Consider the following 23,964-nt stretch of genomic DNA (forward strand, 5'->3'; position numbering starts at 1 on the left):
TTTCTTCATCTGAAATGTGGAAATAACATTTACCTCCAGTGTTCCTATGAATACAGAACAAAAACACATCCTTTAATCGCTTTGCACAACACCCGACTGCGTGGTAGAAGCTCAGTCAAGGTTATCTGTTATTGTTCTTAACAGTGCATTGTGTTTTGTGAACCTGGTGACATACAGGTAGAAGAAATTAAAAAGATGAAAATTGGTGACCCACTGGACAGATCTACTGATCATGGACCACAGAATCATAGGGCCCACCTGGAAAAGCTCCTGCAGTACTGTGAAGCTGGAGTGAAAGAGGGGGCCACCTTGGTGTATGGGGGCAGACAAGTTCAGAGGCCAGGTAAGTTCACCTCCGTAGGAGGGATCCAGAGCACCTGGCTGCTTGAGTTGTAATGGATGTTGATGGTTTTCATTGTGGCATCAATAGGAGTACTTATGTTATGATCAGAACAATCAACTTCTAGATTCTACTCAGATGCAACCCCTCAAACATAACAATTCTTCTGAGTCCATTTCCGGGCTGTGTAACATGGAGTGAAAGGTTTACACCCTGTTTTACAAGGCTGTGAAAATCAATAACAAAATGGATATGACAGGTCCTTAGCATTACAGTAAACAAGTGTTATGGATAATGGTGTTTTTCAGGCACTGGTGATGTTGGTCCTGGTGCTCTGAGATTTAATCTTAGCCAGCATAGCCTGGGGAGGATTCGATTCTGTTGTGGAAAGCAGTGCCTGTTACTGAAATGTGTGAATGGCTCAGTGTTATGGTAACTAAAAGGAGAGAAAAAGAACAACCATGAAATCTACTTTTTCACTGTTATTGGTAGAATGCATGCCAACACCTTACTCTAAAATTGGTAGTTAGAAAAACTAACATTTATCCTAGGTTTTCTATATGAATTGAATTTCTGGGTCACTGGAGAGATAATAAAGGAAACTTTTTTGGTGAAGAACCCTTACTAATTCATGTAGAAAAAACTATAGAACAAAAAAATGACCACTTTATACCCCCAAAATAAAAAATTGATTCAGACAGTGGTCATCAGGGAGGCTGAAGCTATTAGTTGAAAGGCTGATGAGGACCTGAGTGTCTGCAGGATACCACCCACAAGATTGCTGGCCAGTCATAAACAGAAAAACCCAGTTTTACAATGGACAGGTCAGGTTGTGCCCACTTGGAGCCACTGGTCATATCAGCTCCAGTGAGGGTGAGGCGCCTGGATCCGAGATGTCTCCACAGGACTGTGTAACACACAGCAGCACCTCTGCAGTATTCTTGCCAGGAATTTTCGCCTGAATCTAGTCATGCCTTTAGGGCACACTCTTCATTTATGACAAATACAGGAAAGAGGAACATATTAAATAGCACCCCGATGCAGTAATGAAAAATATAATTACAAAATGTTCTATGGGACTCCTGACTCAGTGTAGTTAACAAGTCAATGGTGTGAAAAAATAATAAGGCAAATGTTCTACATTAAAGGACACTTAAGAAACCTAACAATCAAATATCATGCATAAGCTTATTTGAATCTCGAATCAAACAAATCAACTATAAAGAGATATTTTCTAGGCCATCAGAAATACAAATATCAAGTCGTGTGTATACCTGAGACTAACGTCATGTCAGTTACATCTCAAGTTGAAAAAAATGAAACATAAACTATGAGTAAGGAACTAGTATTGATTTTGTTAAGTGTGACAATGTATTGTGGTATGAGTGTCCTCATTTTTTAGAGATTTATTCTGAAATACTTGGAGGTGAAAGTTGTACTCTCTGGAATTGGCTTTCAATAATTTCTGTAAGGAAAAAAATAAATCAAATGTAGCAAACTAGAAAAAAGTATTTCTTTTACTAGTCACATACTATTTTTTCTACTTTTGCATATTTTTGAAATTTTTATAATAAAGACATCAGAAAAATAAGAACCTAGGAATGCTAATGCTGAGTAGGAAAGTGAAAGTCTTCTTGTTTTCACTGATCCAGGAAGGAAGAAAAAAACCTATAATGTGATTAAATGAGAGTAGTATTATTGGAAATTATTTTCCCTATAGTTGATGTTCTTTTCTTATTTTTCTAACAGGCTTTTTTATGGAACCAACTGTATTCACAGACGTGGAAGACCACATGTACCTTGCCAAAGAGGAGTCATTTGGTCCTATTATGATCATTTCTAAATTCCAAAATGGGTATGTCATTCTTTATTAATTGAACAGGTTCTTTACTAAATTCTTTTTCTTTTGACACTGCTATACACAGAGCATAAAAGCAATGGGCATGTAACTCTCTGATAGGAATAACTGACTTAATTAAATCACTGGAAGAGAATGCTAACCAGTTGTAATATATTTTTGATTCTTAGCTTAAGTGAATAGCCAACATTATGGGATTTTAGCTGATTACATTTTAGCTTTTGCACAATCAACATTGGAAATCGCTCTGAAACAAAGCCAATGAGAATAATAAGACTAGTTTTCACATTTACATACTTAGGGAAGGCAGTGACTATGAACTCTGATTTTTCCAAGGAACTCTGATTTTTCCAAGGAAACGGTGCTACCTTATTAGGGGATCGTGGCCCCCAAAGCTTAATACTCAGATTCTCAGAAATGTCCACAATCACTACATGATCAACTGTAAATGACGTGTTAGTTCATTTCAGTACATGAGACTTTCCAAAGTGTTCATTATACAGAGGGTCATATGGTAACTTAGCTCATGTAAGAATATTCGATACAATAGAGTCTTGTTACAGTAGGTTCAATACAATAGGCTCTTGTTACTATATACTATGCAAAATTCTTCAGAATTCCTTTCCTTTAATCAGTAAGAAGATGGAAAAAACACAATATAGAGTTCGGAAGGACTTCTTTGTCTTTGATAGACATACTGTCAGAGACTTTTGGAGACATTAAGCTGAAACAAGTAACCTTTTGACACACTGATTCCAGGATAGACTGTTGTGTCCTTTTCCTCATTCTGAATTCACCCATAGGAGTCTGTGCTAAACTTGCCAGAATTAGAAGGCAGATTTGAGGGATGTAGGTCTAGACAAGTCGCAATCCCTCTCCTCATAAAGTTTCCCATCTAATGAAGAAGACAGACAGTGAGGTGGGCAATTGACCAGAGGGGCAAAGGCAGAGTTGTGACGTGGGCGGCGGCATCTGTGCACTGCCTTGGGTGACCTCCCCTGTGGGTGGAGTCACTTCCCTAATCTGTCTGCGCCTTGGTTTCTTTGCTTGTAAAACTGCCTCTTTTTTTTCTCCCCCTCCCAATTTATGGAGGTATCCTTACAAATAATAGTCACATATTTAAGATGCGATGTTTTAATATGCATATGCATTTTGAAAAGATCTTCTCATTCAAGCTAATTAACATCTCCATCATCTCCCAGAGTTGCCAGTTGTGCTTGTATGGTGAAGACACTTGAGATCTACCCTCTTAATACATTTCAAGCGTGTAATTCATTATTGTTAACTATAGTCACCATGCTATACAGTACGTCTCCAGAATTTATTCATCTTTTTTTTTTTTTTTGGTATTGTAAATCACTGGTTTACAATACTATGTAAGTTTCTGGAGTCCAACTTCACACCTTGATAAACGTATTTACCACACCAGTCCCACCACCAAAGTTCTAGTCACCTTCCGCTGCTATCCCACTGACAGTCTCTACCAATTCCTCGTCCCCCTATCCCCTTACCCTGTGGCAACCATTATGTCGTTGTCAGAGAATAAGGGTTTGTTCATTTTGTTTCTTTATATTCCCTGTATAAATGAAATCACACAGTATTTGTCTTTCTCTTTCTGATAATTTACATTTAGCATAATCACCTCAAGGTCATCCACATTGTAGCAATGGCAAGATTTCATTTCTTTTTCTTTTTCATCCTTTTTATAACTGAGTAGTATCCCATTGTGTATGTACACTGTGTCTACTTTACCCACTCATCCATTGGTGGGGACCTACGTTGTTTCCATGTCTTAGCTGTTATATTTCTGCATCTTTGGGTCATTCTAAGAATTAAATAAGTCAAGTGATTGCTACTGGTACTGTTATGGCAGCTGTTTGTTATTCTCTAGATGTTGGTAAGGTGTGCTGTGAAACTATGTCAATACAATAGCCCATGGCAATGACATAAAGCCTTTTTCTGCCTTAGTCCAAATAATCAATATTTAGGTCCTTACCATGTGCAATTTATTAAAAAATGGGAGAGTTTTAGCAGAAGCTCCATTCCCTCCAAATTAAGTTCCAAATTTATCTTGCAAGTTTAAATTTGTATGTTGTCAAGATTATCTTTGAAAGTCCCTTGGGAGGGTACCATACAAAGCCTGTGCTGTCTCCCAAAATATTCAGCCCAGCTATTTTCCTCCAGTTTTGGAACAGGTCCTCTCGCTTGCCAGAACGCCAGATGAAATACTTGGCTTGTGCCGACTGGCCATGTTGCAGAAAAATCATGCATTTTCAAACATTAAAGTGACACTGGCGAGGATGATGTATTCGTACTGTGACAGGCACTTGGAACTGCACCCAGTGAGAGATGAGCAGGTTCATGTCTCTACTTACTTGGACATGTGCACACCTGACTCAAAAGGCAGGGAAATCACCAGACTGATATAAGGGACTGCTTTATTCTCCTTTAATTGAACTAATACATTAATTGAATTCATTCACATTTGATGATGCAACGTCAAGGTTTAGAGAAGTGTAAGGTGTGATCCACATCCTTGAGAGCGTCCAGTCTAGTTGGGAGGTGAATTACAAATACACAAGAGTTAAACCAAAATACTGAGCTGGCGGAACCGGTGTTCCCTCATTATGGCTGCCTTTTATTGGACATTTACTGCGTTCTGGGCACTATTAGCTCATTTACTACTCAGGACAATGAGAAAGGCCCTTTTATTATTTCTATTTTTTTCCTCAAGAATAAGCAAGGCTTGGAGAAATGAAATCTTTCACCCAACAGCCCGACATCACCCATGCAGTCTGGCTGTGCACCCTCTCCCTGAACTGGGAGGATTCAGGGTGAGCATCTGAATGAGACTTGGACTGTGTGTGCAAAATCTGAGCACATGGAGGGAAGATGGGGGAGGGGTCTCTGACAATACAGTTAACCCTTGAACAACAGGGTGCCAATCCCCCATCTGGTGGAAAATCCACATACAACTTTTGACTCTCCCAAGACTTCACTATTAATAGCTAGCTGTTGCCTTAATCAACGCCAACATTTGATGAGTACACATTTTGTATGTTTTGGGCATTATATACTGTATTCTACAATCAAGTAAGCTAGAGAAGAGAAAATGTTATTAAGAAAATCATGAAGAAGAGAAAATAAGCTTGTGTTGACTGTTTACAAACTGAACCATCTGTCAGTACTTCCATCAATATTGTCTGAGGTATATACCAACTTTCTCTTGTAATATCACATGAGGCTTCTCTGTGTTTCTTGGGAGCATTTCCAGCCTCACTAATATGGGTGAGGACCTTTGTAGGGGCCCCATGGCAGTAGCCAAGATTTACGGTATTATACTAAATGCAGTGAAAAATGCACAAGCACCACAAGAGATCACTTTTTAGTGTGCTGCAAAAATTACCCCAGAGGCAGAGTGTTCACGCAGTGGTGATTAGCATCACACAGTGTTTAAGCAGATACAACACTTGAGCTCCCCGCAATACTTACAAGAGGTGGCGGGGAAATTGCAGGAGCACATTATGCTCTGCAGTTAATTTTATGCAGTGAGGACTTAATACCTTGCCTAAGCATTTGTTTACATTTCTCTTACCTGTGAATGGCACCATGAAATGTCTGTTAATGTTTGTGTGTGTTATGTTTTGATACATTTTAACTTTTTATAATAGATTTGTGTATATGCTATGACAGTCAATGATAAAATTAGACTATTACCTAAATCTATTCATGACATAATTTTAAATATTTCTGAGCTATGCAATTCATGAGTTTTCTGAAATTGTAACAAATCTCCAAAACATTCCTTGTTCAGGGCCACCTGTGAATCAAGTAGTGTACTTAAGGGAGAGGGAGAACATGGGGATGTCATAAAAGAAAGCCACTGAAGAAGATTGAAAGGATGACTTTAGATCAGATTTCTTCAGGTGTTGCGTCTTAAGTATATGAAACACATAACACTGGAGTTGTAATATTTGATTGGGGGGTTTCTTTAGCGTAAGCCTGGGATATTTCATTTATAAAAATTGAAGCAGGTAGGTTGGCAGTCATGTTTTCCTCTTTCTAGCATGGAAGGGAAACTACTACAACATAAACTGGAAGTGGTTTGCTTCACACATAATCAAGTGTTATGTCTTTCTAAAACATCTTGTAGGGACCTTGATGGCGTGTTGCAGCGTGCAAATAGTACCGAGTACGGCCTGGCCTCGGGGGTTTTTACAAGAGACATAAGTAAAGCTATGTATGTGAGTGAGAAACTGGAAGCGGGAACTGTTTTCATTAACACATACAACAAGACGGATGTGGCAGCCCCTTTTGGTGGAATTAAACAGTCTGGCTTTGGAAAAGACTTAGGTAGGTGCTGCTGTCTATGGCGTGTCTCCTCTGTTGTCGCATCACAGAAAAGCCTGCCCTGGGTTTCGTGCCACGTGTGCTGTCTTGCAGAGTATTTCCTACGTGGCAGTTAGAGCTGGGCCTGCAGGGATACTTGTCTGTTTTTAAAGTTAAGCGCCTGTATTGAACATAATGGATATACGAAAAGTACAGAAGTTATGTGCAAAAGCACTTTTTTCTTTTAAAGAAGTTAACGTTGAATCTTTTAGCTAAAATAGGTTCGGTTTTTACCCTGACACTCAGCGTGAACCTGGCTTAGCATTTGTGGAACTAAGTGGAACCAAGGAAGAATAACCAGCTAGCTCCAAGAATAAATCCTGTCTCTAAGCTGTTTGGCAGTCTTCCAGAGTCAACAGTGCAACTGGCAGAGTTTTCTGGGAGTCTAGAAACTCAGATTTTGAGTTTGTGGAAAGCCCAAAATGTAATTCACTGCAGGCAGTGATGCTATCATGTTGCAAGTAATAGCTTACTTTGAATACTAAATATGTACCAGGCCTTATTCTAGTTACTTTACACATACGAACAAAGCAACCCTCACAATAGCCCCGGGAGATAGGTGCTATTATTGTCCTTGGTTTACTAATGGGGATCTGGGGTTCAGAGAGGTTGGGCAACTTGCCCAGAGTCACACAGACAGCCATCGGCAAAGAGACTTCAAAGTCAGGCATGGAGTCCATGTTTTTAGTCCCCACAGTTGGTCTGGCATGTAGTTTCAAAAATGGAACGGTTGGGACTTACTGGAATGATTGTCTGCTAATAAAAATTGGGGTACTTTTATATTTTCTCTTCCTGATGAATTTGGGCAATGTATTTGCAATAATAAAAGAAGCTCTCATTTTAAATCCCACTGGGTTGAAGGTAAAGTCTTTTTTTTTTTTTTTTGAACGCCTTCAATCTGGCTTTCATCCACATCATAGTAGGAGATATTCTTAGAGAAATTATTATAAAGTGAGGCAGCCAGCCAGGTATTGCTTGTCTTTTGATAGAGCATAATCAACCAGTTTCAGGTCTCTGTTTTATATAAAACAGCAGAATTTGCCTAACAATTTTCCTTCTTTCTCAAAAAAAATTTTTTTAACTCCTTTAGCCAAGTGGATCCCAGACTTAGCTTCGGTTGGATTAGAACCCCCTGCTGTAGAGACCAATGGTTGTACTAGATCAAAAGAGAATAGAACAGGGTCTCCCCGGTGGCACAGTGGTTGAGCGCTGGGTTGGGAAGCTGCCCGCAGCCTCTGCAGCGCCAGTTCGATCCCCGGCTGCTCCCCGGCCACCGGAGGAGGGTCCCACATGGCGCGCAGACCTCTCCTGCCGCCCGCTGCTCCCCTCAGCAGTGTATTTCGTCAGTCTGCCTGTTCTGTTCCATGCTCTGGCTCTGGTGAATTCTCTCACCCTCCCGCTCTTCTGACTATACCCAGTGCTTATATAAATAAATAAATAAATCTTTAAAAAAAAAAAAGAGAATAGAACAGAAAGGTGGACCTATTTATTTTTTGCCTGGATACGCTCTTCTCAGATTTTACAGTACTATGTATAACAGGAGAAGGGTATATTCCTTATCTTTGAAATAAGATTGGACCAAATAACCTCCAATTTTTCTCTTCTCTGTGGAAGTGAGCTCATTTAATATAATCTGAAGGTCAAGTACGTTGTCCCTTCGGCCCAGCCTAAATGGGTGAAGGCTAGAAATGCACTTTGTCACCCAGCAGCGAGACAGAGAAAGGTTTTGAGTGATGAAGCCAGCAGCCAGCTCTGATTCTTGGAAGGCCTGGAGGCTGGGCTGAGCCCGAGCTCCTCCCAGCATGGTCCTGGGGCCAGGAACTTCAGCATCATCCGGGAGCAATTAGACAGCCTAACCTCCAGCCGGTGGGGAGCTTAATGGAACCAGAATCTGCAGTTCCATAAGCTCTTCAAGTGATCCACATGAGCTTAAGAAGCACTGGCCTCAGCCTCAACTCCCCACCCCACCTCGTAGCCAGAAGTCTGGTGACGTCACATCCACCTCTGCACGTGGTCCCTCACCTTCTTTTGTCTTTCCTAGGTGAGGAAGCGCTCAATGAATACCTCAAAACCAAGACTGTGACGCTGGAGTATTAGAGCGACGCCTTCACCAGACAGCCCTCGGGGCCAGCACCATCCTCACCCCACCATACACCGAGGATCCCCGAGTGTGCTCAGGAAGGAGGTATCAGCCCGCAGCCAAAATACACACGTGCACCATGAAGAGGGTCAGGCCACGTGTCTGAGTATTTCTAATACACCGTTTAGATTTTAAAATGATTAACAGTTAGGGGGTTTTGATGTATGTCATCCATAGTTCTACAGTACCAAGCTGCTTTTTTTCTGCCAAGACTCTGTCAGGGTTGTTCATCTTGAAAACATCCCTATCATTTAATTATAATGCACAGGTGCTCTTGGGGGGAACTGGGAATTGTTGTATAATTTGTACAGGTTTTAACCTCTGAGCTGCACAGATGAGGTATAAAAGGTTTTCTATAATTTTGCTCTTAAACAATAGTTAACCGTCTAAGGAATGTGAAAGAGGCATTTTTTTTTCATATTTGTAGGTATGATACATCTTTGTGCCTTTGATATTCTATTTTTGAACCCACTGTGATGTGTGGCCCACCCATAAATGGTTCTTGAGTACCTACCAGGTGGGAGGTGCTGTTATATCCTAGGTGTACACAAAATTTAAAGACATGCTCTCTCACCCTAAGTATTTAGAAGTCTAATAAATAGCTTCTAATGTGAATTTTACAGTATGATTTAGTAGAAAAGAAATAACTTTTGAGGCTGGTCTTGGGACCTATTGTACCATCTTCCTGTGTGACTTTGAAAAACTTATGCAACTTCTCTGAGCCTCTGCTTTCTTTCCTGTAAGGTAGGGGGAATAATGCCTTCCCCAGGCACATTCTTATGAGGATTCAATGCAATAATATAAGTAAAGCAACTTACACTGTGCTTTGTTCCTGGTACTCAACAGAAATGAACTGTTCTCTCAGTAACTATTTTAACAATAAATTGAGGTAAATTAACTACAAGTATTAATTTCCCTACAACCCTTTTCAGTAGTTAATCGATTCCAGTGCTGCTTTTTCTCATCCATTGTCTCAATACAGTGCCTGGCCCAAGCACTGGAAATGCCTGGAATGCAAAATGACAGTGGTTCAGGGAGAGCATGCTTTTCTCTCTGAGGCTCACTCACCCTCCATAGGACATCTTGCTTTCTGTTCTTCTGCCTACTGATTGGTTCTGCCACTCACTGGGCAGGACCCAGGGCAAGTTAGTTACCCAATATATGTGAGCCTTTGTACCTATAGAGTAGGGATAAAATCCCTGTCTTGTTAGAAGGTTAGAGGATTCAATGGATTATACACAGAATGTACTTAAGGTGTTTAGACCATAGTCTATACTCAAGAAATGGGAATTATCACAACCCCTGCGGTACTCACAAATTGCCCATTGTCAGACAAAAGTAATTAGGTGGGTAAATAAGGTGGTGAGTTACTGAATCATGGAACACTCTGGAAGTTGGTCAGACAATTAACTTCTACTAACCCTCTTTTTAAACAAAAAATTCCATAAAAATTCCTAGCTCTTTGCCTTTGAAGAAACCCTTAGGGAGTACTTGTTACTGTGGAAACTTGGCAGCTTAAAAGAAGGTAATATTATATAAGAATACAGGGAATCAATAAACAACAACACAAAATCTGAGGCAGAAAACACTCAAAGGAAAAATAGCAGGAATGGTTCCGGCATGATCAACAGAGCAAATTTTGCCTGTAGGCATTTTTAAATTATACTGTAGTTCATTTATCATCAGAGCTTGGCATTCTGAAATTTTGGATTGAGTATTCTCTGGGTCCAAACTAGCAGTTCATATTCGAATAAGATGACAATGGCATTTTATAAAGGAATCACTTTTAAGTACAGTGCTTTGTCTGATTTCATGTAATTTAAACTATTTTTTACCAACTATTTTAATGATACCTAAAATAGCAAAGCAAATCATGTCCATTCTAGGCTGCTTTTATCCTCAAATACTAATTTCAGTATTAATGTTTTTAATCTTTCTTTGGGCCTCCAATCTCTGAGAATCCATAAAAGCTGTGGACTCCCCCCCTCCCATTTCTAGCCCCCAAGCCCACGTGCACACTCTAATTCTGCAAATATCTTCAAGAGATTCACAGACCTCCTAAAGCCCAGATTAAGAACTCCTTTTATTCATAGCAAGTTCTAAAGTTCTTAATAGCTGCTAATCAGAATCAAAGGCCCCATGGAATTCATAACATTACCAGTGAATGGAAACCCAGTGGGTCACAGCCTCCTGCTAAGTGATTAACACACAGACCAAATGATCGCTGTTCCCTTCTTTAGTTCACTGATTATTTTACTCTACTAAGAAATAGAACTGCTGATTGTTCCCCAAACTGGGGCAGTGTGGACACTTGAGGCGGTTCTGTGTTCCTTCCAGTCCTCTGCTCATGCCCTTACTAATGCAGGCCCCTTTCGCTTAAACATGCTTCCTGGCCTCTTCTGCCCCCAGCCTGGTCCTAGAGTCCTCAGTGCTCCCATTTGTCAAGAACACAGTCGCCTTCCTAAGTAGATGAGAGCACCCTGCCCCGAGCCCGGCTTTGGCATTCTGTCCACAGCACTAACACTATCCGTTATGGAGGGCTCTGCCGCCATCACTGCCAAGCACTTTGAAAATACGATCTTTAATCTTTACAACTTCTGAAAAAGTGAATAAATTGAATAATTTTAACTCAGAAGTGAAGGAATAAATGTGCTCTTCTTACTGCCTTCACCACTATCACATCGTCACCCTCTCTTAACTCAATTCTTCCGGTCTCCACGCTGGTAATGCCTCCTTGTGTCGGTCTGTTCAAAGCCTAGGCCAGGTGGGGACCATCCCTCTTCTGCTCAGAACCTCTTTGTGGCTCTCATTTCACTTAGGACAAAGCCCGTGTACTTGTCACGGCCCACAGGGTTCTATCCATCTTGCTCCGGCCACCATGATCTCCTTCCTGCTGACTTGCCTCGTTCTGTCCAGCCATGCCGGCTTCCTTGATGTTCCTCAGACAGGCCAAAGTGCGCCTACCTCAGGGCCTTTACACTCACCGCTCTCTCGTCCCCGTCGTGTGCTGGTGTGTATTTAACAAACGGCTCTCTCCTCTCTGGGGGTAAAACCAACTGAGTTACGTCTTTTGCTGATTTCTGTGTATAAATCTCAAGACTGACTTCGAGGTGCCAGTTTGACCTCGATGAACACAGAATTAGAAGAGAAGCCATAATCAGAACAAGTGCAAACTGGGGAGGCGCACCTCTGCCTCCTTCCTCCCCACATCCAGCCTCCCAGCTTCAGGTCTCTCCTCAAATATCTAAGAGAGACGGGTTCCCTGACTTCTCTTTCTAAACTCGCACCTATGTCCCTCATTTGTTCCTCATCTGTCCTGCTATGCTTTATTCTCTTACACTCTGTTCTTTTCATGGCACTGGCCAGAACCTGGCATAGATTTCTCTCTCTCCCAATTAGAATGTAAACTTCGCAGACAAGTGCTTCCTCTGTTCAGTGCCATGGCATCAGTGCCTAACACACAGGAGGAGCTTGGTATATATTTGCTTTCAAGTAAAAGCAACTTGCCCAGACCTCACAGCTATTCGGTGGTAGAACAGGCGATCAAGCAGGGAAGACAGTGGTCTTAGCCAAGTGGAGACAGTCATTGCCAGTGCCTGTCGGGTCCCAGGTAGTGAATAGTAGCACAGGCTAAGATGTTTATCCAAGGAAAAAACTTAGCAGAATGCTCATCTGTGAGAGGTCTTGTCAAGGTGGCTGGACCCAAAGTGAGGAATCAAGGTTGGTTTCCACATACCTGCACTCCGAGAAAATAAAGGCCAAAGGAAACGAAGGCTTGAATGTTGTCAGACATGAGACATGATGGATGGGCTGGAATTCTATTACTATTACGCAAATAATACTCACGTGGATTTTTTGAATGATTAAATATGTAACTATGTAAAAACACATAAATTGGAAGGTAAGACTCAACCAGAAACTGTCCATACAAATAACCATATATTTCAGATTGTTTCAGACTTTTTCTATACTTTTTTAATAGAATCAATAATACTGTTTATAACTTTGTCACTTTTTTGTCAATTAACAATGTGTAAGCATCTTTCTGGTCAATATATCTGCATATGTTCCATGGTTTTAACTCAACTTGGTTTCTATTATTGGACATTTTTAGTTTTTTTGCTATTTTAAACATCACAATAAATCTTCTACAGAAATGTGTGAGCACAGCCATACTTACCAGAATAAATTCCCAGAAGTGGAGTTTTGAGTGAAGGATCTAGCAACCTATAACCTTACTGTCCCCCCCCACATTTTTGCTACCACCGTGCACTCTTCTTAGAGCACAGTTGGGCCTCACATTTGCTGATTGCTGTTCTAAGCATGTGCTGTGTGTTCACTCACAACCAACACACCTTTGTCCCCGCTTCACAGAGGAAACTGAGTTGTGGCTAGGCTAGGACAGCATCTGGGCACCATACCTCCTAGTCCCACCGAGGCAAAGCTAGATTAAACTTAAAACACGGCCTTACCCCTTACATATTGCGAGACCTTAGGGGATTTGTTGTAGAATCTCCAGGCCGCCTTTCTCATCTGTAAATGGGGGTAGGCAGACTAGCTCTTAATTTTCTTGAATGAAAGAAAAGCAGTAAGGAGCTAAAGGAGTAGACCTTGGAAGTTCTCATCACGGAAAACAAATTTCTGTGTATGGTGGATGTTAACCAGACGTATGGATCTTTTCATAATACGTACAAATATTGAATCATTATGTTATATGCCTAAAACTTATGTTACATGGCAAGATTATATCACATTAAAAAAAAAAAAGACCACCAAACAAGTCCAGGAATAGTTCAGTCTGCAGGGATGTTTGGTACACTGACTGATGCTGTTGATTTCCTGCTATCCTTTGTGTAATGACTTTATGCTCAAGAGCTGGCTCCACTGAGGCCCTCCAGTGGAGTTCCAGGAATCAATTCTAGTCATAAGATATTAAAGTCCTTCCATCTTTTTTTTATAAATATGACTTTTTTTTTTTGCATTAAACTGGGGTTTAGGCCAGAGGTGCAAGGGGTGAGAGGATTCACCAGAGACAGAGTGGGGAGCAGAACAGGTGGATGTACTAAAATTCACTGCTGATGGGAGGAGCAGGCGAGAGAGGTCTGCTGTGCCATGTGGGTTACCTCCCTGGCCGGGGATGAACTCAGGCCATAGAGGTGATAGCATCGAGACTTATCCTCAAGGCCACCAGGAACCCTCAAGTCCTTCCTTCTGAAAGAAGAAAGGAACCATCTCTTCATAGGCCTCTTTCAAAAGTGAAAAGTACCTTCCTGTCCAAAGGTCTCCTAACAACTTTCCTCATTCCTCCCTTCCCAGCAATCACTGGCCAAGGTTTTCCATGAAAAGTCTACCATCCATGTTTAACCTGTCTTTTGCCCTTCAGGATTGTAAACCATAGATGTTTAAGGTAAATTACTTTATTAAAGAGAAAAATGGTTTCATGAACTTACTGTACATTCCAGTTTAGTAAAAGGCACTAACCCTAGGCACAGAGGAAAATACAAATGAAAGAAGACTCACGTCTTTTCTTGTCTTTCCTACCACAGTGGATATACAAGAATACAAACTACTTTGCAAGGCAGTTTTTTTCCCTTTTAATATACCATGTTTGACGCATGATGAAAATAGTATGGAAACAGATGGGAGATTCATTCAGAATGAAGGATTTTCTTCAAAGACAACACCACTAATTTTTTTTTTTACTTTTTTAACTCTGAAATAAGATTGGAGCCACAGGAAGATGTACCCCGCAGGTGTGAAGAGAGTATTTCATCAATCTGAGGGGGAACAAACCATTCTGTAAACGGCAGCCATTGTCACAGCTCAGCATCAAGCAGAGAAAGCACGATAGTGACTCATTTTCCAAATAGACTGTAGGGCAAACTGCTTACAAACGAAACAATTAAGATATAATATGCAGCCAGTGCATACATGTTGAATGTACAACTTAATGAGTTCTTGTGTATGTGTGAACATTAACTCTTACACGTAGAACGCTTAACAACAGTGGCTGACACAGAAAGAACGCAGCATATACTAGCTCTGGTTCATCTGCCAGTTTGATGGGTAAAGTATACGATGTTTGATGGATAAAGTATACTATCTGCATTTTGATAGATGGATGAGGCTGAACTTTTCTTCTGTACATTATTTGTTCATTTCCTAGGACTTTTTCACTACTGAGACATTCTTCCTTGTTTTACTAACTTGGAAGAGCCCTTTATATATTAATCACTCTCACTGTGCAAATATTTTTTCTAATACATCCCTTATCTTTTAAATTTGCCACTCAGTCATTTTTAATATTTATGAGGGTGAATTTTTCTGCGCCTTTCCTTTATGATTTCAGACTTTGATATTCTTATTTTAGCAATAGAACTTTCAGAGTTTTATTTCTGTACCTTTCTTCTATCTTTAATACTTTATCTTAGCATACTGAGGCTAGAATCTAGCCTTAAAATAGTGAGCCAGTCTTGACATTGTATATTAAATACATGATCTATTTTACACTTAAAATAGCATCCTTATCATATGTTAAATTTTATGGTTTTTTTCCCTTACGTCACAAGAATGTCCAGAGGGTTTGAATTTAACTGACTTCCTCAACTGTACAGGAAGCATAGTTTTAGTAGATGAGATAGTCATATCAGGAGAAAAACATTAAAATTTTACATAGTAGGTAGTATTTCTAGAATGACTAATCTCTTCTACCAATTAGTGTGTCTATTTTGACTTGGATATGTGTTCTCTGTGACATTCTACCTTCATATCCCCCTGCCTGGAGTAGTCCATTGTGGCTTAAGATGTCCTATATACCCTCATATATCTGATAACCCAGTTACTAACATTATTCAGTGCCTACTGTGTACCATGCACCACGTTAACAAGTGAACTGGACAAATTCAACTCTTCTCACAATGCAGCATATTATATTATCTGGTGGTAAGGTAATCATTAAATATTTACACCAATCCCTCATCACACTTGTGTTTGGTGCTACAACATACAGTCGAGTACCCTTTCCAGCTGAGAAAGATCATTTCCACATCTGTTCATTTCTTCACGCAATTGGGGAAGAGCTAGTTGAAAGGGAAACCCAGTGGTTGCCATCTTTGTACTATGCTCGCCTGGATTTTCTCCCATTGCCATTCCTGCTTTCTACATTTGATAGGTTTGAAAACAGTGGACAACTATGTAGCATTGTTTTAGTAGCTAGGACCAAAAAAAAAAAAATGTTTCATGATAAAAAGAAAACAAAACCAAAAAACCCATGAATAATTAAACCTGCAAATTCTACATGTGGAGTGGTGAGTCAACCACAGTGATTCAAACACAGCTCAAACTGGAAAGGCTTTTTTTTTTAATGAAAGAAGATATGCCTGTAGTCAGCTGAATGTGAATAATCCTTGTCTTTGTAAAATTTATTTCTCTTAAAAAAAAGGCCCTCATTGGACCCATTTTGATGATGACAAATAAATTTGACTTCATAATAACCTAAAAAAATAAAAAACCAAAAAAAACTTAGGCTATTTTATCCAATAGAATCATCTTAAACAAAAAAGAACAGGTGGTTTGCACATCTACTTTCAAAGACATCTGTTATTACTGAAGTTCGGGCAGACTAAAGGGGAAGATGCTGACAAATGCACTCATCATCATACACATAGTTAAGGTTGCAAAACACTCGCCTTAGCCTGAGATCGAAGACCATTTACTCTGCAAAGATCCCCAAACGCCACCTCTTCCAATGCCTGAAAAGCCAACTTTTGCTCTTCTGAGAAACAAATGCTGTTGCAGAAGGCATCACAGGTACCTGAGATGCGAAATAACCAGTGAGCCACTTTTTCAGGGATGAGCAGGTAGTGCTCTCCTGCTTCTTACGTCATTTATTCCACTACTTCTTTTTTTTACTGGCAGGACTGTCCAAAACTTCTATCTTGCCTTTTCCACCTTCCGAATGAGGCAGCTTAATATTTTCGATGGTGACTTCTGAAGAGGCGCTGTCACCTTCACCTTCAGATTCTGAGCTGTCCTCTGAACTGTCTTGTGAATCCTCTTCTGAACTGTCCTCTTCTTTTGAATCCGACTGATTCATCTCGAACAAGGCCACGTCCTACAAAAAGCACCAGGGGGTGGAATTTACTTCAGGGCAGTGTCCTAAAACGTCATAAAGACACACCAAGGACAAGAATTGTTTCTGATACAAGCTGGCTCTTTGATTCTTTAGCTGCCAGAGTTCGCCGCCATAATTTACACTCACTGCAAGTCTAAGGAACCTCCCACAACCTAATTCTATATCTCCTCATATGCTCAACACTCATTCAACAGATTTAACAAGTATTAACATGAGCCAGGCACCACAGTAGGAACCAGAGATTCAACATGAACCAAAAAATGCTCACCTTTGTGGAACTCCCACCTGGGGGTAGGGGTTAGCATTTTTGGGCTGGCAGGCCAAACCCAGCCCACTGTCTATTTTTGTTTACCTCATGAGCTAAGAATGCATTTTATATTTTTAAGTGGTAGAAAAAGAGTAACCTTTCATGGCAAAAGTATGTGAAATCCAAATTTCAGTGGCCATAAACAAAGTTTATAAAACTCGTCCCTTGAGCATATGTTGCCTAAGCTGCCATTACATCAATGCTGAAGAAACTAGTCACGACAGACGGTGCAGCCGCAGGGCCTCCTATGTTTACCCTCTGGCTCTTTGCAGAATAAACAATTACACATAAAGCATAAAGCAGGTAATGCAAATAGAGACAAATAAAGCCAGGTAAGTGGATAACAGGTGTGGCCCACGGGGTAAGAGGGTTTCCTGGTGTGATGACTGGGAAGAGGTGGAGCGTCCTCGTGGAGAAACCTGGGGCAGGGCATTCTGTAGAGGGAGCGGCAGGGAAGAGCGAGGAACAAGGAGATGGAACCAGAACTAAGCACTGAAGGGAGCAGGCAGGACACTAGGCAGGGGGCTGCAGCAGACTCACGCCAGCCCCTCAGGAACCTGGAATTCATGAGAAATGTAACGGGCACTTTGACATGGAGAATCCGGAGCACATCATGCTAAGTGACATAATAGGCCAGACTCAGACAAGCTGAGAGGAGAATGAAAGTTGCCAGGAGACAGGGGCTGTGTGAAATTGGGACAATTTGGTCAGTTATAAGTTTTGAGGAATCTAATGGATAACATGGTGCCTATTGATAACAACACTATATGCTTTAGACTTGCTAAGAGAGTAGATTTTAAGTGATCTCAGCACCAAAAAATATGGTAACTGTTAGCTTCATTGTGGTAAAAAAAACCCATCACATTCTACTCTTCAAATATTACAATTTTGGTCAATTATTCCTCAGTAAAACTAAGAAAGGATGTATTCATTTGGACATAAAGGTAGATGGATGATAGATCAGACAGGCAGGCAGATAGATGATATCGAGACAGCTAGATGAGAGAAAGTGCGAGAAAGAGAACTGTGATGAAAATTCCAGCGTAGAAATAAGAACCCATATTGACAGTTTTCACACGTGGCTTGCATAACCAGTCATTCTGATAAATGCATTATTTATTCTTTTTTTTTTTTTTTTTTTTAATAGAGGCATGCTTTATTTATTTGTTTGCTGGTTTGTTTGTTTGTTTTGTTTATACATGCACTGGGTACAGTCCGAAGTGCGGGAGGGAGGGTGAGAGAATTCACCAGAGCCAGAGCGGGGAGCAGAGCAGGCAGAAGGACCGAAGGACACTGCTGAGGGGAGCAGCGGGCGGCAGGAGAGGTCTGCACGCCATGTGGGATCCTCCTCCGGTGGCCGGGGAGCAGCCGGGGATCGAACCGGCGCCGCAGAGGCCGCGCGCAGTTTCGCAACCCAGCGCTCAACCGCTGCGCCACCGGGGAGGCCCTGCATTATTTATTCTTGCATTATCAATGAATCAGATAATAATCACCAGTTTTGAGCCTCAGATGGGGGAAAAAAGATCTAGTTAGGACATTTAATAAAGGAATGCTTCCAGATAGCACATGTAATATTTGACAGAGTCCTCTTAGGACTCTGTGCTACTAAACCCCTAACCTGGACCCAGGTAAGCTTCCTGACCTCTAAGACCTTGGATCATAAAATGAGCAAGTATCAGTGCAGTGCTGGATCATGCGCCGACTTTCCAGGAAGGAAAATCACACCTGGAAATAAAACGGTAAAGCTCTTTTTCCTAGGCGACCAGGCACCCTGGTGATTTTACTTCATGACACGAAAACAAAGATAGTTACCATTTGTATGACTTTTCCAGGGGACCCATCAGTATTTTCAATATCAAAACGACCAGGAGGCGCAGCTGCCATTTCTTTTCTTAGTGTCTCATTTGCCTGCGCCATCCGCGGGAGAAAAGTCTGCACTTGGTCTAACACTAAGGAGAGAAAATGCAGTTCATGGGTATTTATGTAAGTATTTGGCCAAACTTCAACTTTTAAAATCCAGAAATTCCTATAAAGCCCCTCTGAATTTCATAGTAATAATTTAAAAACTTTCAAATTCCTTCCATTTAAAAAATCTTCCATCCTCTTGAACTCTTACATCAGTATAACTGTTTTGCCTTTTTCATAGAACCAGAACCTCCTAGAAGACGGGTAACAAAGAGTAACTGAATAACCTGGGCTTGCAAGAGGCACCTGGAATCTGAGGAGGGGGTCAAGGGAGCCTCCATCTGGAGCAGGGAGGTGAGAAGCACAGGTAACTGGGACTTTTGGCTGGGGTCTGACGTAGAGGGAGGAGGTCTTGGGGGACTGAACCCTGAACTCGTGTAACATGACATTATCTCCAGATAGACAGTGTCAGAATTGAGTCGACTTCTCCAACTCCCTGCTGGTGCCCCAGAATTGGTGGGCCCACCACACAATGGATGACTAAACTCTTGTACTTGGCTGGTGGAATGCAATATGGTGTACCAACTTGGGAAAATAAGTTGACAATTTCTTTATAAAAAATACACTTTCCAGATGACCTAGCAATTAATTCCACACCTAGGTATGTATCTCACCCTCCCGCTCCCCCCTAAAAGAACACCTAACTCCACACAAACACCTGTATTTGAATGGCCAGCCACCATGAGGTAATTTTAGCTGTTCTAATACATGTATTGCTCACCGTGACTAAGTTCCCCTCTCAGAATACCCAAGATGTCTTAGTTTATAGGTGTGAAAACCTCATGCATCATCTACACTGTGTTCACTAGTCTTATCTTTATATTCTTTCTCTTAAACACGGAGATTGAATTGTACACATGTTGTGTATTATAAGAATGCTACGTGAACCATGTCTGAGTGTGGAACATCATCATGAGTGTGCAGTAGAGCAATATTATAGAATAATTAGTGAACAGAACTGGCCTTGTTAGATCACGTATTGTGTCCAATTTAAAGGGATATGGTATGGTGCTGGCTTCCCATACGTGTTTATTAAACCTGGGCTCAATAACCTTTAAAAAAATCCTCATGGAGATGAGTAACTGTTTTTGATTTCCAAAAATGTTTTTCTGGGAAAGTCATCCTCTCAAATCAGGGAACAATGTAAGAAATCCTATCTTGGTGCACTACAGTACCTTGTAAATAAAGCTACAGTGTAAATTTCCAAAATATAAATCCCAAGTAAGACTTGTTTCTCTGGACCTTGTGATTTGATAGCTGACCATGAATATCAAATAACTGCTTAATTAAGCAAAATGGAGCATCGAGACAGACCTTGAAAGAGAGGGGAAGGAGAGGAGATACTTACAGGGACTCCTCTCTATGCGGACTGTTTGAAGAGTAGAAGTCTTTCTGGAATTTGGCTTGGAGTTGATGAGCAACCTGTCCCATATACCTGAGATATACACATAATTATCATCGCAAATAGAAATAGGAACTCATCAGCAAATTTTCCCTGAGTACTCGCAAGTCTTGACTGTTCCACATTCCCCAAGACATTTCTAGAGAAAGAGGCAACCCACATTTCATTACAACATTTTAGTTCTTCATATACATCCATCTCCCCTTTCATGAGCCTGTCCATGCATCTCTGTCACCCATACTAAGTAATAAGTGCACATTAAGCTGCATTTTGACCAGAAATCCATCAAGGGCAAAAGCACAATGGCGGAGTGGAGGGAGCAGCAGAAAGTACAATGGATTAGTGAAGGCAGAAATGGTTAGCAGCTGCCATTGTATCAGACAAGTTACCTGCCCTCCTGGGGCAATCTCTTCATTTATAAAACACTCTTACCTGGTGAGTTCCCCAACTTAGAGATAACAACCAACTGAGGAAATCCCCCTACCCCCTCCACTCCATCTTTCCAGCCTCGCCATTTATTGCTCTTGGAATCAACACAACTCTCCAGCCTATCAGAGCTCAAGAAGGGAACAGGACCCATCTTTCCAAAGCACAAGGCTTTGCCATCCTGTTTCCAACACCTGCAAAATCTCCCCACTCTGGCACCCAAATCCTGTCTATTCACAAAGCAGAGCCCAACACACATTCCTTGCTGACAGCTTTAGATGGAACAATTGGATTAGTGTACAGGATTAGTGTAAATCAGAGGCAGAGTGACTGGATTCAAGTCCCCATTTTGCCATTTTCCAGCCACATGATTCCCAGCAAGTTACTACTCAGGACTGTTTCCTCATCTAGAAAATGGGGATAACAGAACCTTCTTCACAGGGTTGCTGAGTATCAAATTAGTTAATTTACTGGGGGTGGGGTGGGGGAGAGTGAGGCACAGTAAGCCCTACATGAGCTTTGACTATTATGATCATAACCCCTTTGGATGCTTTATTCTCTCAGAACCTTTTCTTCAAACTAACATATACTGAGACTATGCCCAAGCCCTTCTCCTCGCAAAAATTCGACAGGTGCTACTACCTCCATTTCCCAAAAGTCAAAAACTGTAAGCAACTCTCCTAAAGCCCCACAGGGCATTACTCAGTGGCCCTGAGGTTCCAACCCATGCTTTTTAGTTGTTGCAGCGTCTGAAATCCAGTGTGGGTTCCCGGGGCGCCTGCCTCCCTCTGCAGGAGAGGTATGTTGGGGTGAAAGTTGGGGAAGCCCGGGGTGCAGCCACGAGAGTGATCAGCTCCCCCAGCAGCGCAGACAGCAGGCCCCAACGCCCAGCCCTTAGGGGAGGGGTCGTGCTGCGGGGCTCCGCAGAGCGGGGCCACACTGGCCCGCGGAGTACAGACCCACGCCCGGGAGCCGGCCCCGTACCCCCGAACCCCTCGCGGCCGCCCAAGGGGCTCCCCTCGGGCTGCCCGGCCTGGGCCCGTGGCCGCACATGTGCGCCCCACGCTGCCGCCTCTCTCGCCTTACCTCGGCCGCCGCCGCTGCCCGCAGTCAGCAGCTCCTTGGACACGGGGACTCCCGCGCAGTTCCGGGGCGACGCGGAGCAGCGGGGGCTGGCGGGGGGCTCTCCCTGCACCTCCATGCTTCCCGCCGGGCTTCCCAGCCAGCCCACCCCGCCCGGATGCCGGAAATGGCTAGGGCAGGGGGCGGGGCTACGACGGGGGCGGGGCTAGGGCCGCGATTGGAGGGAAACCGGAGGTGGGCGGGGATAGGGGCGGGGCGAAGGCGGGCCTGGGGGAGGGCGACACCTGGCGGAAACTCAAGGTCACGTCTTCTCGGGGGACGGAGCGTTTGGACCCTTGAGGTCCTGTAATTAGGGGAAAAAAGAACTGCCGGGGGCGCTTGACAGCTAAAGAAACCAAAACATGAGCGCATCGTGGGGCAGCCCTGCTCTTTATTATTTTGTTTTTAATTTACTTTTTTTAAATCGTGGTAAAAAGAAAACACTTGACATGGAATCTACTGTCATGGTCATTTTTTTTAATAATTATTTTATATAATTCTTACATCATTTTTCATTTTTGCACAATGTATGCATTTTCATTTTGGTTGTTTTCCGCATACAATTCCCACCCCCTTATTCTGACCCTAATCCCTCTTCTCCTGCCACCCTCCCTTAGTGTGTCTCTGGTTTATAGTTGCTTGTTGATTTTTACTTTATTATAATTAGTCTTTTTCCTGGTCCCTTATTTAGGTTTTCTAAATTCCTGCTATGAGTGTGACCATCCAGTATCTTTCTTTTTCTTTCTGGTTTATATCGCTGAGCATGATCCCTTCCAGCTCCATCCATGTTGCTGCAAATGGCATGAGTTTATCTTTTTTGATTGCTGAGTAATATTCCATTGTGTATATATACCACATCTTCTTAATCCAGTCATCTATTTTTGGACTGGTGGGAGTGCAAAATTGGCCCAACCACTATGGAAAGCTGTGTGGAGATTCCTCAGCCTACTAAAGACAGAGCTTCTATATGATCCAGCAATTTCACTCCTAGGTATTTACCCAAAGGACACAGAAACATTAATTCAAAAGGGCACCTGCACCCCTATGTTTATAGCAGCACTATTTACAATAGCTAAGCTATGGAAACAACCCAAATGCCCCAAAATAGATGTCATGGCCATTTTTTAAGGTACAGTTTAGGATTATTAGCTATATTCACATTGTTATTCAATAGATCTCTGGACTGTATTCATTGCCCAAAACTAAAATTCCACATCCGTAGAACAAGCCTCCATTTCCCTCTCCCTGCCGTCCTGAGCAGTCGCCATTCCAGCTTCAGTTTCTAGGCTTTTGACTGCCTGAGATACTTCATGTAAGTACAGGTATGCAGAGAAAGACTTTTTCTGTCTGGCTTATTCCCTTAGCAGAATGTCCTCAAAGTTTATCCAGGATAGGATGTGACAGGATTTCCTTGTTTCCTAAAGCAGAATACTATCCCAGTTTATGTATTTGCCACATTTTCTTAGCCATCCCTCACAGGACATTTGGGTTGCTGCCACTTCTCAGCTAGGAATAACACTGCGAGAAATATGGGTTTGCAAATATTTCTTTGCTATACTTTTGGATTTATATCTAGAGGTATGGTTACTGAATCACATAGTAATTCTATTTTTTAATTTTGGAGGAACCTCCATTCTGGTTTCCATAGTGATTATGCTATATTACATCCCCACCAGCTCCAGTGTCTCTACCTTCTCACCACGATGTGCTCCTTTCTTTTCTCTTTTCCTAATGGGTGGGAGTTGATATCTCACCGAAGTGTTGATTTGCATTTCTCTGATGGTGTGTGTTGTTGGATATCTTTTTTATATGTTTATTGGTCATGGATCTGTCTACTTTGGACAAAGGTCTATTCAAATCAGTTGCCCATTTTTTAATTGG

At 41.8% G+C, this 23,964-nt stretch overlaps 2 protein-coding genes across 3 annotated transcripts in view; one reads left to right on the forward strand and one right to left on the reverse strand.

Annotated features, from left to right (window-relative positions):
- The window catches only part of ALDH1L2 (aldehyde dehydrogenase 1 family member L2), a 35,666-nt gene extending 21,941 nt beyond the window's left edge, over positions 1-13,725 (forward strand). For both annotated transcript variants that reach the window (XM_037513725.2, XM_037513726.2), the window contains 4 exons: positions 178-343; positions 2,090-2,195; positions 6,352-6,551; positions 8,629-13,725. In XM_037513725.2, the coding sequence (XP_037369622.1) occupies positions 178-343; positions 2,090-2,195; positions 6,352-6,551; positions 8,629-8,684 (528 nt within the window). In that variant the 3' untranslated portion in view covers positions 8,685-13,725. The remainder of the gene's footprint in view (positions 1-177; positions 344-2,089; positions 2,196-6,351; positions 6,552-8,628) is intronic.
- Positions 13,708-22,184, reverse strand: NOPCHAP1 (NOP protein chaperone 1). Its single transcript, XM_037513727.2, has 4 exons — positions 22,048-22,184; positions 20,482-20,568; positions 18,981-19,117; positions 13,708-16,840 (listed from the first exon to the last, which is right to left on the reverse strand). The coding sequence occupies exons 1-4, from the start codon at positions 22,160-22,162 to the stop codon at positions 16,622-16,624; spliced, it is 558 nt and encodes a 185-aa protein (XP_037369624.1). The 5' UTR covers positions 22,163-22,184; the 3' UTR covers positions 13,708-16,621.
- Positions 22,185-23,964: the final 1,780 nt, after the last annotated feature.

This window comes from Talpa occidentalis, unplaced genomic scaffold, assembly GCF_014898055.3.
Source record: "Talpa occidentalis isolate TD23 unplaced genomic scaffold, MPIMG_talOcc4v2.1 talOcc4.16, whole genome shotgun sequence".
NCBI lineage: Eukaryota > Metazoa > Chordata > Mammalia > Eulipotyphla > Talpidae > Talpa > Talpa occidentalis.

Bases quoted from the DNA above. Each gene is read 5' to 3' on its own strand.
- NOPCHAP1 (XM_037513727.2), bottom strand. From the start codon at position 22,162: ATGGAGGTGCAGGGAGAGCCCCCCGCCAGCCCCCGCTGCTCCGCGTCG. The intron at 20,569-22,047 runs GTAAGGCGAGAG...TGTATATCTCAG, and splicing joins GGGCAGCGGCGGCGGCCGAG to GTATATGGGACAGGTTGCTC. The intron at 16,841-18,980 runs GTAACTATCTTT...TGCTTTTTGTAG, and splicing joins CTGGAAAAGTCATACAAATG to GACGTGGCCTTGTTCGAGAT.